This window comes from Homalodisca vitripennis, chromosome 4, assembly GCF_021130785.1.
Source record: "Homalodisca vitripennis isolate AUS2020 chromosome 4, UT_GWSS_2.1, whole genome shotgun sequence".
In the NCBI taxonomy this organism is placed as follows: Eukaryota; Metazoa; Arthropoda; class Insecta; order Hemiptera; family Cicadellidae; genus Homalodisca; species Homalodisca vitripennis.
This window is the reverse complement of record NC_060210.1, coordinates 148,091,016-148,105,407: the sequence shown is the minus strand read 5'-3', so window position 1 is coordinate 148,105,407 and position 14,392 is coordinate 148,091,016. Positions and strand designations below refer to the sequence as shown.

The 14,392-nt window shown below is 34.8% G+C and overlaps 1 protein-coding gene across 1 annotated transcript in view; it reads right to left on the bottom strand.

Annotated features, from left to right (window-relative positions):
- LOC124360289 (cullin-5) overlaps positions 1-14,095 on the bottom strand; it is a 50,264-nt gene extending 36,169 nt beyond the window's left edge. The window contains exons 1-3 of the mRNA XM_046813791.1: positions 13,883-14,095; positions 3,685-3,894; positions 981-1,151 (exon numbers count right to left, since the gene is read on the bottom strand). Of these exons, the coding sequence (XP_046669747.1) occupies positions 981-1,151; positions 3,685-3,894; positions 13,883-13,900 (399 nt within the window). The 5' untranslated portion in view covers positions 13,901-14,095. The remainder of the gene's footprint in view (positions 1-980; positions 1,152-3,684; positions 3,895-13,882) is intronic.
- Between the last annotated feature and the right edge of the window lie 297 nt (positions 14,096-14,392).

Genomic DNA, 14,392 nt, shown 5'->3' with positions numbered 1-14,392 from the left:
GATAAAATACACAGTCAAAGCAACCTTGACCAACCATGTGGGGCTGCGAACATTTTTCAATCTTATTTCACAGCTTATGGAACACGTCTCGTAAAATACAATGTTTCAAGATTTATCAGGTCCTAATTCAAGGAGCTGTCATATTATTTCTTCATTTCATCAGTTTTTGTGAGACAAATATTGTGATTGAGATTTTCCCAGCTCTAAAGGAAGATTTCCAGCTTATTCCTGGTACGTTAAATTCCCAATTTCCCGGGTCGGATGGCCATTCTGTCAATCACCAACATCCACGATTTTTTAGTGGATCCACTTGTATCAAATTGTTTTATAACAAAAAGTTTTTATTTCATTATTAAAAGCAATGTGTTGTTTTATAACCCATTTTCTCATTTAAAGTTTGCTTACTACCAATGTCTTAAACAAAATTATAAATTTAGTACAGTAATAATAATAATAATACAAACTGTCAGCAAGAATAATATTTAAAATTCACACAGAATTATTTTTAGACCTGGAACTCAACAACTTAGTAAAAGAAATGAGTGAATAGAAATGTGGCCTTTGAAAAATTAAGAGTATACCACACAGACATAGAACAAGCAGTTTTACAGGTAGGGAGTTTTGTTGGATATTTCAGTAGACAAGCAACTTGTTCAAAGACATAGGTCTCACCAACAACTTCAACAAGGATAAATCCATGTCACAAGTGCAATGACAAGGCAACACCAAAAGAGAATTTTGGCACTTTTCTTATCTGTAATAGCAGATATGTCAGGATATTGTTTGCAACAAAAGCTTTACAGAAAAGCTTTCTGTAACTTGCAACAAAGCTTTCGAGTTGGAGGGACAAAAAATTCCCACTTATTCATTTTGTTCAAAACTAAATGGAAGGCCGTACTACTGAAAGTTGAATGAGTACCTAAAGTTATTCAAATTAAAAATTAGGTTTAAAATAAACACACCAATTAAGAGATATTTACCTTCCTAACAATACTTTCAGGTGGCTTGACAGATGGCATGCTTTTTCCTTGTAAAGAAGTTTCGAGCTGGCGAAATGGAGTTGGTAAATAGTTACATTGGGTAAAGAACTTCCGCCATTCTGCAATGTATGCTTTCAGAAGAGCTTGATCTTCTTGGTGAGATAATACTCTCTGAAACAAAAATACCACAAATTCCAGTACTGTGTTAGATTAGCCTTTATTACAGAGGTCATCGTTCTGACACTAAATTAGATTGAAAAAACCGTTTTACAAACTGACTCAATCCAGGCAGGTGCTAAAGGTATACAGAAGGATATAAGAAATAAGTTCACTTCAAACTACTAAGTGGTTCTAAATATAATAACTTTCACTGTATACATGTCAAATAATACAGACTTCAGCTATTTTTTTTTATTTAGATACTAACTGATTAGTCAACTCGTGTCACTTTGGCTACTAAAACTAAAAATTAACAAAAGATTTCAAGTTTATAGCCCTATTCACTCTTGTAATATGTCACTCTGAGTTATAGGCTTTGCTAACTCTCAAAAATATATCAAATTTTAAAAATATACTCTTACTATTTAATTTTTTTTTTTTAAGTATTTTCTGGTAAAAAAAGGTAATTTTATCTGAAAGCTTTATAATAAAGAAGTAGAACTATATGAGATATATTAATTTCTGATCAAAAAGAACAGTATTATGTAAGTGCTAATAGCTAATAACCTACGAGTAATGAAACTTTTTCATAAACTCACATTACTTCACTTATATTAAAGTTAGGAACTACAAATTAGTTTCATCCATAATAAATTAGTTATTAGTTTCATAATTTTGTCTATGATTATACGAGCAGCGATAAAAATAATATGGTGAATTTTTTATTTCAAAAAGTAATAAACTTACACCGAAATCGATTTAATCTCCTTCAAGGTACTATCTTGGCTGGCAATGCACTTATTCCAATGTTTAATGCAAGACTGGAAACATTTCTGAAAGGCTTCTTTCGGAACGGCTTTTAGCTACTCTGTCACGGCCTTCTCAATGTCAGGTTTCCCTTAAGCAGTTTTAAATTTTGAGAAGAGTCAGAAGTAGGATGGCAAATGTGCACAGACAGACAGGAACATTTTTTCAGCCAAAAACTCGCGAATGAGAAGCGAGATGTGACATGTCACATAACGTGATGAAGAAGAATGCAATTCACCCATTTTTCGGGTCACTTTCTTCGTATGACGTTTTGTTTTTGCAGTACGCCCATTTAAAATTCAGAGTTCACAGTTGTTCCCCTTAAAACGAACTCTGATCCCACTATGCCCTCAATATCAAAATAACAATGAGCATGACCTTAATGTTCAATTTTGACTGACATGCCTTTTTATAACGGGGAGATAATCTAGTTCTCCACTAGGAACTCTGCAATTTGGTCTCAAGGTCATATCTATAGACCCAAATTTTATCTCCAGGTACAATTTTGGCTATGAAGTCCGGATCTGCTTAAAGACAATCATTCAACTGTGGGAAGATGAGCACACAATTTTCCTCCTGTTCATCACTCAAAAGTCTAGGAACAAATTTTGCATTCACTCGTCTCATTTGCTAATTATCAGTTAAAATGGAACCTTGAATGGAACCGTACGAGATGTTAAGATCTTCTGATAGCTCTCGAATGGTCATTCGTTTGTTTGAAGAAACCATTGTTTCTACTTTTTGTACATTGTCATCTGTTTTTGAGGTTAAAGGGTGTCCCGAACACTGTTAAATCGGTCATACCACTTGTATACAGTCGTCAAAGTTACCACATTATCACCATACACAAATTTTAAAATTTCATGAGCTTCTTTGGCAACTTAGAACTTAATGTTAATACGTTGTTTGAAAACCATGATGCGTGACAGACACGATAAACATGATCACTAGTCGACTGACAAGCTCCAGCTGTTGAAACTTGTAGCTGTCTGTCTCAACAAATCATGCTACTAGGAAAATTAAATCATATGGATGTAGCTTCAGCAGTTGAAGGTATAAAAATTAATTCACCACATATTTTTACCACACCTGGTATATAAAATGCTATAAAGCAACGTTGAATTATTTAATATAATAGATAAAACTTAAAAATATACACATACATTTTTTATTATATATATATTCACTATTTTTAACCCAATATTTATTTTTTTTATCTTTTTACTCATTCATTAGCAGGTAAAACAAAACAAAATTTACTTCAAAGCCTACTTTATAACGAAGAAGTAGATGTTAAATAGACTCATTTCTGATTAAAAAACTAAAAGTTATGAATTTGTAACAAAAACTATTTTTAATACATTCTTGAAGCTCTCTTCTTATTGGAAATTAGTTATTAATATAAAACAAACAGGCACTCCAGTTTTCGGAGTGTTTGTTTTATATTAATAACTATTTGTTATGTTAAAAAATGTTTTGACCTTCTTCACTGCTGATCATCCATTAAAACATGATCTTTTCGCATCATTCCCAAAAAAATTTAAAGGTAAATAAATAAATTTGGGATGTCTACAAAGACAAATTTAGAGTATATTCTTCTCTATTGGATATGTAATACTGTAGAATTCAAAATGGAAATTTGATTTGAGAGTCAGTATTATTTAAACACAGTCTCTAATTTAGTAAGACTGGAGAGTACAAATATAATACATTACAAACAGCTTTATGATGTCCTTACCGTTTGAGCTCTCTGAATGAAGTCCATAATATCATCTCTAAGAGCATCTTTGACCTTTGGTGGGCCTTTTTCATCCCAAAGACAAACCAAATGGACAGAATAAAAGAGATCTTGCCACTCATTTTGTGTAACTGGTTCTTGTTGGAGCAATTTTAGTATGATTGGCCTCATGGAAGGCCATTTGTCTTCAAACATCAACTGCCCTTTATCCTGGAAAACAATATATAAAAAGTTCACAGATAAAATTCCATTAATACAACCGTTACAGAGAGTTTTTGACTATTGATGATCAAATCTTTATTTTCAAAAATTGATATAAATTATATTATGTTATCTTTGTTATAAGGAAATATAAATGAATGATTTCTAATACTGTAAGGACCTGAACTTTATTTCAATTATTAATGTCAATGGCTACTGTCAATTAATGAAATAATGAGATGTACAGAATGCATTATGAAAGTAATGTAAATGATTTTATTGTGACACGACTATTTATCACAGCGCACTCAGACTGGTGGATTAGTGTGGTAGGGATTCGGCTATAGTATAATAAGCAGCCACCAACACAATCGGATTATGATTATTGATTTTAAATATCGATACTATCGAATACAACATTTGACCTATAGATATTCATAAATAATCATTGCCAGCTTTCTTTGTTTAGACTAGTGACGTCATTACCAGCTGTTGCTAGTAACGTCATTACCAGCTATTGTTATTTCGTTTATGTAGGAGAAGGCTATTGACAATAACAAGAACAATGGTGATGAATATGCAGATATTGGCTCAAAATGTTTTTATAAATACTGAGCAATGTTCTAAATGGTTACAAGATAATGACCTTGCTCCTTTAAATCCAAATCGTCTAGCTATTTATTGACGAGATGAAAACTAGAATTAAAGGTGGAAATCAAATAGTGTTTAGCTAGTGGAAAAGTAAGAACAAACACAAAGTATCTAAAACGATCTTGAGAAGACTTGTTTTGAACATTATAAATTTGGTATTATGAATCAAATGAAAAATCGTGTACTATTTTAGTTGAAATCAAACAAACTATTACTTTTTTATTAATGAATGTACTTTTGACAGCATCAGTACCTGCAGAAATACACTTTTAGGTTGGCTAAAATTGTAAATTGTCAGTATTACACTGCTCAAATGTCGTTTAGATAAAGTTTTGTTATTTTATGTAAACTGAAACAAATACATTTATTTTACATATAAAAGTATAGCTTTACTATAATACGATTTTAAAAACCTAAAACTTAATTCAGTTCGACATTATCACTCAAAATTAGTTCAAAATAGGATCGTGCTTGGAAATAAATTCAAAATTAAAATCATGTGTTTCGTTATTGACTAATGGCAGCTTAAACAGTGACAAACGTATCATCTTAGTTTCATAAGCAGTCACGTTTATCCTTGAAAATATATAAAGTAAGTAAATGTTATATTTTGTTGTAATTATATAAATTATATTAATATTTAAACTTTATTGTTCTTTGAAATATCTATTACGTTATTTGTTCGACATTTTGCTTTCAGTCTTTTGGGTGGTCATGAATATAGATGATTCAAATCATTCGATAACCTTAATCCGATTGTGTTGGTTGTCGCTTATCATACTGGTGCCCTTCTAAACGCGTCCAGTATCAGTTCCTTCCAAGCAGTAGGAGTGGTAGGATGTGTTCTTACACAATGTCTGTTTTTCAATTGTGTCACGGCGCAATGGAGCGCTCACTGGAACAGTGGTACACGATCAAATTTTGTGTGCGTTTTGGGAAGAATGCAATGGAAATGTATCAAATACTTCAAGAGATGTTTGAGGAAGGATGCATTTCGAGATCTCAGTTCAGAAGGTGGCACACACACAATCTTCTCCCAAACAAAAAAAAAGGATGGACAAGCAAATCTCGCATCAAAACAACGCAGATTGTCTTCTTTGACATCAAAGCAATTGCCCATTTTTAGTTAGTACCGCAAGGACAATGCAGTATTTTACCTGAAGTTATTCAAGAGACTGAAACGCTGGGTCTCACATGTCAGTCTTGAAATCAAAACGTCTTCATCCTCCACTATGGCAATGCCCCGAGCCACACAGCATTCGTCATTACCCACCAGACCCATAAAAAGGCCCCCGTTGTGCCCCAGCCATCAATTGGCTCTGTGTGAATTTTTTCTTCTCCTGACTGAAGAAAGAGCTGAAGGGGAGGCACTGGAAGTTGATGGAGAACATTCACCCTCACAATACAAGGTTCCTAGGAGGCATTCCCATTGAGGAGTTCCAGAGTGCTTTCCAGGTGTTGCAGAAAAATCTATGTACGTGTAATGATGCAGGAGGAGTCTATTTTGAAGAATTTTACCCATTGGATTAATTGGATGAATAAATCTATTTTTCTTAGAAGATATGAATTACTTTCATGATGCAAAAACTTTTGTAAGTGACAAAAGTAAAATATTTTAATAAAAACTAGTGCAAAAGTAGTGAAAACTTTCATCCATATTGTGACCATAAAATGTTAGTGATCTACTCCACATTTGCTACTATCTAGCATGATTTAGATAAACAAGTACTTTATAAAGGATATTGATTAGTAACAGAAGGATGCAGGTTCAGTTACATCTGTTTGCCACTTAACGTAATGGTGTAATTTTCATTTTTGTGGAATACTGCTTTATAATGTTATCAATATTGTGTATAACTTGTTTAGTTGTCTGCTATACTAAAGCTAAGAAATGTTCAAAAGAAAATCCAGACACTGTTAAAGTTAGGCCTAGTAATTTTGATCTACAAAAATCACCGTCTCATCCTGTCTTGACCTGTAATAAGAGTACTGTATAGTATTATCTTAGGCAACTGTAGACCAACAATCTTAACCAGGGTGGTCACTCAAAACCTCTTTTCAAATTCCCGGTTTTCTCTGTCGAAAATTTACGATTATCTAGTCTATTTTCAAACGAAATAGACAACTGTAGTAGTGTATTTAACCCTTACGCCAAGTGCAGCGGTGACGTCTTATCGTCAGTAGCAGTATTTGCAAGAAATTCCACAAAGCTGCAGTGCTCTAGCATATCGTTGCAAGCAGTATGTGAGAAATTCGGTGACGATTTATTGCTATCACCTATTTTAAGCTCCTTAGTTTTTATCTCTGTCTTTTGATGTGTCAACATAACATTGTGTATACCTAATAACTTTCCTTTCTGTAATGTTTAGAAAATATATGTATCCAATTCGGAAATACAAAGATAACAAATAAATACCAACACAGCGCTACGGTGGGGCTGACTGCAGCCCAGTATTGCGGGTCAGCGGTCTAGCGGTGGACAAACTTTCGGTACGAGACAATGATTTCACCAGTACATAAGGTCAGTTCAGTACAATCAACAAATAAATACTTTCATCTGAACTCTACTTAATTAATTTATCTTGTGTAGGGGAGGGGAACCCCAAGAATACCACGTTACTTCAAAGGAATTTGCAGAGATGCAGGGAAATGGATATATTTAAAATTCCAAGTCATTTTTCATTTTTAAGTAATAGAGGAGCTAAAGTCCGTGCATAGAACCAGCAGACCCGCTAGCGTTGAAAAATATAGACACAGTAAAAACGAACTTCAGTTATAATATTATTTATAAATTACGTTATTCTGTTGCTATATATTTCTAAATAGTTTTATACACAAAGAACTACAAAAACATGTCTCACCAATCGGTAATTTGAGTACTGCCGATCGTTTTTGTCCACGAATAGACAGTGCAGACTCAGCCAGTTAGTCAGTTAGATTACAGTCAAGGACTACGAAACAGCAAGACATAAAGAACCTCATGTACATTGGACTATTTAGTTTGAATCGTCCGAATGATCGTCACGTGTGCGTAGAAGTTGTTCCGGTAAAAAGTTAACTGGAGAACTGACAAGATTTCCAGCCGTCGTCCAACCAATGTCGCTCTGACGACGAATACTGATGAGCGTGGATGATTCGACTGGCTGACTGTCTGCCGTTTGTCTACTAGCAACAACATTAAGTTGCGTATACACTGGCAAGTAAAGTTGCGAGAGAATTTACACGACTATTATCGCATAATGTGAACAAGATAAGCAATTTTACTCACGAGAACTGTCGCAAGTACTTGCTACAGTTGTATCGCTGGTTGTTCCAGGAGTTAAGATAAAGTCTGTTCACACATGGCTGTGATGTCTCGGAAATGTTTATAATTGAAATTTTAATAACCGACACTATTCTCCAGTTCTTGTAACCAACTGTAATTTGATGACGATGGGAGTGTGTGTAAGGAGTGTTCATAGACCAACCGAGGCCTCGGTCACGACTGAATAATACTTAAATACAAAAAACCTGTTTGTATCACGGTTACTGTTGCTCTACCACGTTACCGCTTAAAGCATACCACTCGTTTAGTGCCGAAGTCAGAAACAATCGGTTGGCCGATTTTTATTGTCCAATGCATTGTTACGTATTTAAGGGTGGGAGGAGACTTGCCACAGCACATGACTAGAACTAACCAAGATAAACTCACTACACTAATGGAGGTAACCTTAGATCAACTGGCATCAGATGTAGCTCACGAACATATGTCGATCTTCATTCATAATTTCACAAGCGTCGCGTAAAATACGATTTCGTGATTAATCAGTTCTTGATTTAAGAAGCTGTCAATATTAAGTTCTAGGAGACGGAAAAAATTGACGGATTATTTTTGAAATTTTTCCGGTTCTCAGAAAAATTCCCGGCTTATTCCCGGTCCGGTGGCCACCCTGTTAATCTTTAAAGCCTCATATAATTGATCTGACAATTAATTATTATGAAAAATTTCAACTATATTTAACAATGTAAATAAATTATTTTTTCTATGCAATAGAAAAATCGTATAAATATTTTTCTATTATTTTGTTTGCCTAAGTACAAACTATTTTCTATTTAGCAATACAGTAAATTTATACATTTTATTTACTATTTAAGTAATTTTTAAAATGATATGTTTTGTTAATAATGAACATGTATGAACTAGAAAAACATGAAAGTAAGTGTACTATTGAGTTATTATAAAATAATTAGAAAACATGTACCATTACATGCCATATCTGAAAATATGAGGGTCAGCCCTCATGCTTACAACACTACAAGGCTTAATGTATTCAATTAACGTTAAAACTATTCTATAATGTTCATGTACCATGAGGGAGAGGGCTCTAGAAGCTCCCATTAAAATATGCATAGCAACTATGTCCTCAATAAAGCACCTTACTGCTTTTATTGATGACTGTGGTGCCAAAATAACAAGATTTATGGCTAGTTGGGCTATTTCATGTCTATTTTAAAAGACATAAGTCTGTATTTAGTTGATCAAAGGTTTTTAGATCCTGGCCATTCTTACACTGAATACAACTTGGACTTAACATTTGAAAAATCTAAGACCATATCCCTGATTTCAAATGGTTAGGATTACTGGACAAGATGTCTTGTTGTCTGAAATCATGACTGAAAATCTGAAAGGTTTTGACGCCATAAGTGAATTTCAGTGGTGAATATTCAAAAAGCTTAAGACTCCAGAGGTTTATTTCAGTTACTAATGAGGGCCAATGTTAGGTCTACACCGCGACCACCATGCACACATATTCAATCTCTTTCTATGATATTTGCAAGCTTTCAATAACACCCTCTTGGTTAATAGTTAATATGAAGTGTCGTGCTAAATAACAATGCTAGCATACAATCATTCTATCATTCCTCTTGCACCAACAGCAGCTTACAACTGGAAAGCAGACTGTAGGCTACCTGTGATTCGGTTAAGAAACATTGTACAATGTATCTTATATTACCTACATTCACATGATATATGGATGTATAGAGCCGTTTTGTATTTTTTAGGAAAGGGTAAAATTCAGTCTGTCTACGTGCAATCTGTAAATCTTTGTTATGATCTTCAAACCTGCCAGTGAAAATAGCCAGTGGTGATGTTGTGACTTTCATGGTTTAATTTTGTTCCAGTTTCTGACAGTGTGATTATAAACAATAAATTTAGGTACTTTCTGATTAAAGAGAGGCCACCTATTCAAAGCACGCTGCGGCTAATGTGATTAAGCGAATAGGTTTAGGTATACTAACCTAACCTAACCCATCACCTAACCCCTGCCCCCTACCACTATCACCTAACCCCTAACCTAAAACGTAACCCCTAACCTAAATCATAACCCCTAACCTCTAACCTATCACCTAACCTCAAACCTATCACCTAACCTCTATCCTATCACCTAGCCCCTAACCTAACACCTATCCTAATTCCTAACACCTATCATAATATAACACCAAACCTACATAACACTTATCCTAGGCTAGCTTAACCAACCCCTAACCCAAACCAACCCAACAGTTAATTTAAATTGTGGGTAATTGTGAAAGTAACGGCCGGAGCAGCAAAATACGGGTTTTGCGTTGTTAATTTATTGGAATCATCCTATATAACAAAACAATACAAGGTTTAACGGGGTGGAAATGAGAAATAACAAAGTTCTAGAATATAAAAATATGGAACAACTGTTTACACGCAGAGCAATATTTCCATGTTGTACATCGACGTGGGGCGTCACATGACCTTTTGTGACCGTGATTCAACCTCGTAATGACGTTATCAGATGCGATGCCATCTTTGCAAACCTAAATGAAAAATAATACTGAAATGAGCAGAAATTTTATTCAAATGAACAATGTCTTTCTTAATTTCAAGCTACAAATTAATTAGTTGTTATCGAGTGAGACGAGTGTCTCCGGCCATCAGCGCGGGCTGCGGCAGCACTGAAGGTGTCAACGAAAGAAAACATCCCTCGAGATAGTACCCATCAGTAAAATACAAAATCTAGAGAGGCTGATCAGGAATATAAATTGAAATATAATGCAAAGGCAATTAATGAAAGTATAAAAAACTTAATAAATCATAAAAAACCCTAATATAAATATATAAATGGACATAACAGAGAACACTTACCATTAGAGTGTTGGCGGATAGAGCTGAGCGGCAGCACAAAAAAAATGGTGGAGCCTGGTATGTAGGTGCGGATATTTGGCCTTGAAAAGGAATTCTGACAGGTATCGACAAAATGGTCACCCCGGACACCATAACGAGGGATGTTCACACCAGTGTCCCTCAATGGTGTTTGTATGTGCACCGGTATCAGGGTCAATAAAATTAATTGAATGATTCAAGGAGAAGTGCCTGAATCCCTCGTCACCGAGGCAGTTGTACGCCTTCCAACAGTCACAAACAATTGTTGTACCTGGCAGAACTCATTCTTTAATTGCGTGAAGCAGGGTGTCCCTATCGCGTTGTTCAACAGGAACAAGGAAGGAATCTCTGCTTTGCCTTCCGATTCCCCTAAAAACCCACTGTCCCTGAATTCTTCTGCTGCGATTGTACTTTCTCCTTCCAAATTTAGCCTCATCAATTTCAACGACTGTCAGAGGACCGCCAATTTCATTCGACAATGTTGAAATGTGATGGAAATACACTTTACGGCAGAAAGAATACCAGTTCACCACAGAATGTGCAGAAACGCCAAACTCCAACGAATTATAGCGTTGTCTCTATGGCTTTAAGTGGAGCAACGTGGTCATCAAACCAAAATATGTCTCTATGTCTAAGCATGTTCTTTCAAAAAAGGAACCTGCCCAGGCCGATTTTAAAAAATTACAACATTTAAAACTTTTTTTTTACTACTTTTTCGATTTTTCTATCGCAACGAAACATCAAAGTCTCCCAGTTTAAAAACAATAAGCAACCGCACGATGAACAAACACACTCATTATTAAAAATTCCATGTTCTATTAAAAAGGAAATAATTTCGTTTCAGTCAAAACATAAACTCTTAACATGCCCAACAAAACACTCCGACACACACAATTCTCTACAATTGGTCGAACTAGTGGATGGTTGATCCATGATTGTCACGCACTCACTTGATCCAACCTACAGAACACGATATCTTGTGAAGCACTGACTTTTGCCCCGGAGCAATCAGATAACAGATAAGCTATCAGTCCCGGCTGCAGATTATAAAGACACAGCACATTAACAGAACACTAAAACATTAGAAACTTAACTAGTTATGAATATACCCCCTAAAACCATGTTATTTGTCATTTGCGTATTTATTTACAATAGCGTGACCATGGAAAATGGACTTTTTTCATGGGTTGGGCATTTATAGCCAAGTATTATTATCACAGGTGCATATAAACTGGGGGGAAAGTATATTATTGTATTATATTGATGCCTTTCGGGCATTATTGCGTTAAGGAACAGGGACATCACGTGATCTGGGATTCGACTTTTGCAAGCTCGAGTTTTTTTCTAAAAGAGCAAGCAGTGCGCAGCACTGCGCAGAGGGCAGGCATCGTTGACAGGATTAATGTACTAGTCAGCATCATTCAGTAACTTATCACTTACCTTAATGAACATCCAACACAAAGGTGTGCCACTACCACTACTGAACTAGGAGGTTAAGAATAGACACAGAGGAACAAAATAGTTCAAAATGGCGTCCCTTCTTTATTTGAGAGAGCCGCGGAGTAATACCAAACTGTCAAATATGGATAGTATTGCCAGAGGTACTGTCAAAAACAGAGTTTTCAGAGGATTTAAAAAAATCATAACTTCTTTGATTTTTGTTGCCGACGAATCTTTTCTTCACTATTGTTTTCAGGAAAAATTGTAGTTTTCAGGCCAAAAAAATGAACATACCTTTCCATGGTCACGTTATTGTAAATTGATACCGTCATTTGCACCCCCTAAAACTATATATATTTTTGTTCAGGAGGTTGAGCAGAATATGTTGATAACGTCAAATTCGTGATTTGCCAGGCCAGCCTTTAACCCTTATAATTGCCATATAGTGTTTCAACTGCCCAACCAAAGTTCATAAATCCTGTTTATTATTGGTGGCCTCTGTTTAATCAGAAAGTACCTAAATTTATGTTTAGTTATGTAATGTTTCATCCCATAGATTGTTTTTATTTAGAGAACTTGATTTGCAAGTTTATAGTTTAGGTTTCAATGACCGTCTGTCATTTTCTTCTCTAGCTTTGTTAAGTAGTGGGAACTGACTATGAAATATGGTGTGTGTAGTGAGGGGTAACTCATTGGTGGAATCCATTGGCAGCTTCACACTAGTGTTTTTTTAGTTCACCGGTAAGAAAAACTTTAAAAAATAAGTAGTGGTCTCCAGATAATACCTATAACGTAATTCGGTTCAACATTTTGGTTTTGAATATGTCGGTAGATTAATTAGTCAGAAATATTGCTGATTCGATTTGCGTGGTTTCCTGCTTATTACACTGCAGCCCATATCACTGCTGACCTATAGCTGTTCCTGCTGTTGTCTGTTTGTTTAAATGTCTGATAAACAGATGAATGAAATCAAACATACATGTATTTGTTTATGGGAATATTTAATGATGTTTGTAACAGATGTTGACAAGGATCAGTAATTTTTCATACAATACATGTAAACCTGATAACAGCGTTGGACACACTTGATATAAAGCGAGGATTGAAATGCAGCAGTCACCATCCGACTATGTTGGTGCGAGCTGATCTACTCAATGTATCATGTTCAACAGTTTATGGCTAACTGTGGCAATTAACCTCATACTTAAAACGTGTAACTGCATCACATTTAATCTAGCTTGGCTACTATCCTATATTTCTTATCTTATATGTTAATAGTCTATTTATCAGCTACCATTATACACTTGGCTTTACATCTATTATCAATTCTGTAGAAACATAAAAGGACAGAAAAAGAATTTGAGCAAACTTTTTGTTGGCTTAATTTTTCTGTAGTCTGAATAAGCACTCTTGAGAAGCAGTTCACTACGTTTATTGACAAAACGGTGTGATAAATGCTTTGTATTGTGTAAATTATCTTGTTTCTGCCAGTTAGGATGACCAGAGCTTAGCCGCATCGGAATTATTTGTTATAAAATTACTCATTCGACCAACATACTTCCTTTCTTGTTAGCGTTGTTCCCAAAATAATTAACAATAAAAATTATATAATTCATCTAAATAGCTAAGCCATGTAAATTACATTATAAACAGATAGTAACTTAACGGGATACAGATAAATTCAGTTAGATGGAAATTTTTATTAGGCCTTTATTGGAAAAACATATTTACCTTTAACATAGCCGTCATGACACAGTCATATGCAAAACTTATGTTAGGCCGTCCTTTCGTTTTATTGCTTCAGCTCAGCACACACATTACCTACACAAAACACAAACTTTACTAACACACCAGAGAAGACTCGGACTCACGGCTGAGGATAATTCGATTTCATTTCCAATCAGACAGTCATCCATTGCCATTCCAAAATATTCTAAACGAGTAGTACACAACCGTCTATACACAGGGCAAAAGCAAAATTATATGACAAGTATATCACCGAAAGACATATCATCGAAAATAAATGTTTTTCCTCCCATTTTATCAGAGCAAAAACACTACTCCAGTAAATCTGTTACAAAATCCAGGAACGAATTCTTGTTGATCATCAAGATTCAGTTTCCAATCAACTTTACTGACATTATTACATAATTAAAACGAATTAATCTCAATATCTAATTTATTATTAAAATCTACATTACTTGTTCTGCTAATCATTACGTAAAAGAAGATTTTTTTTAA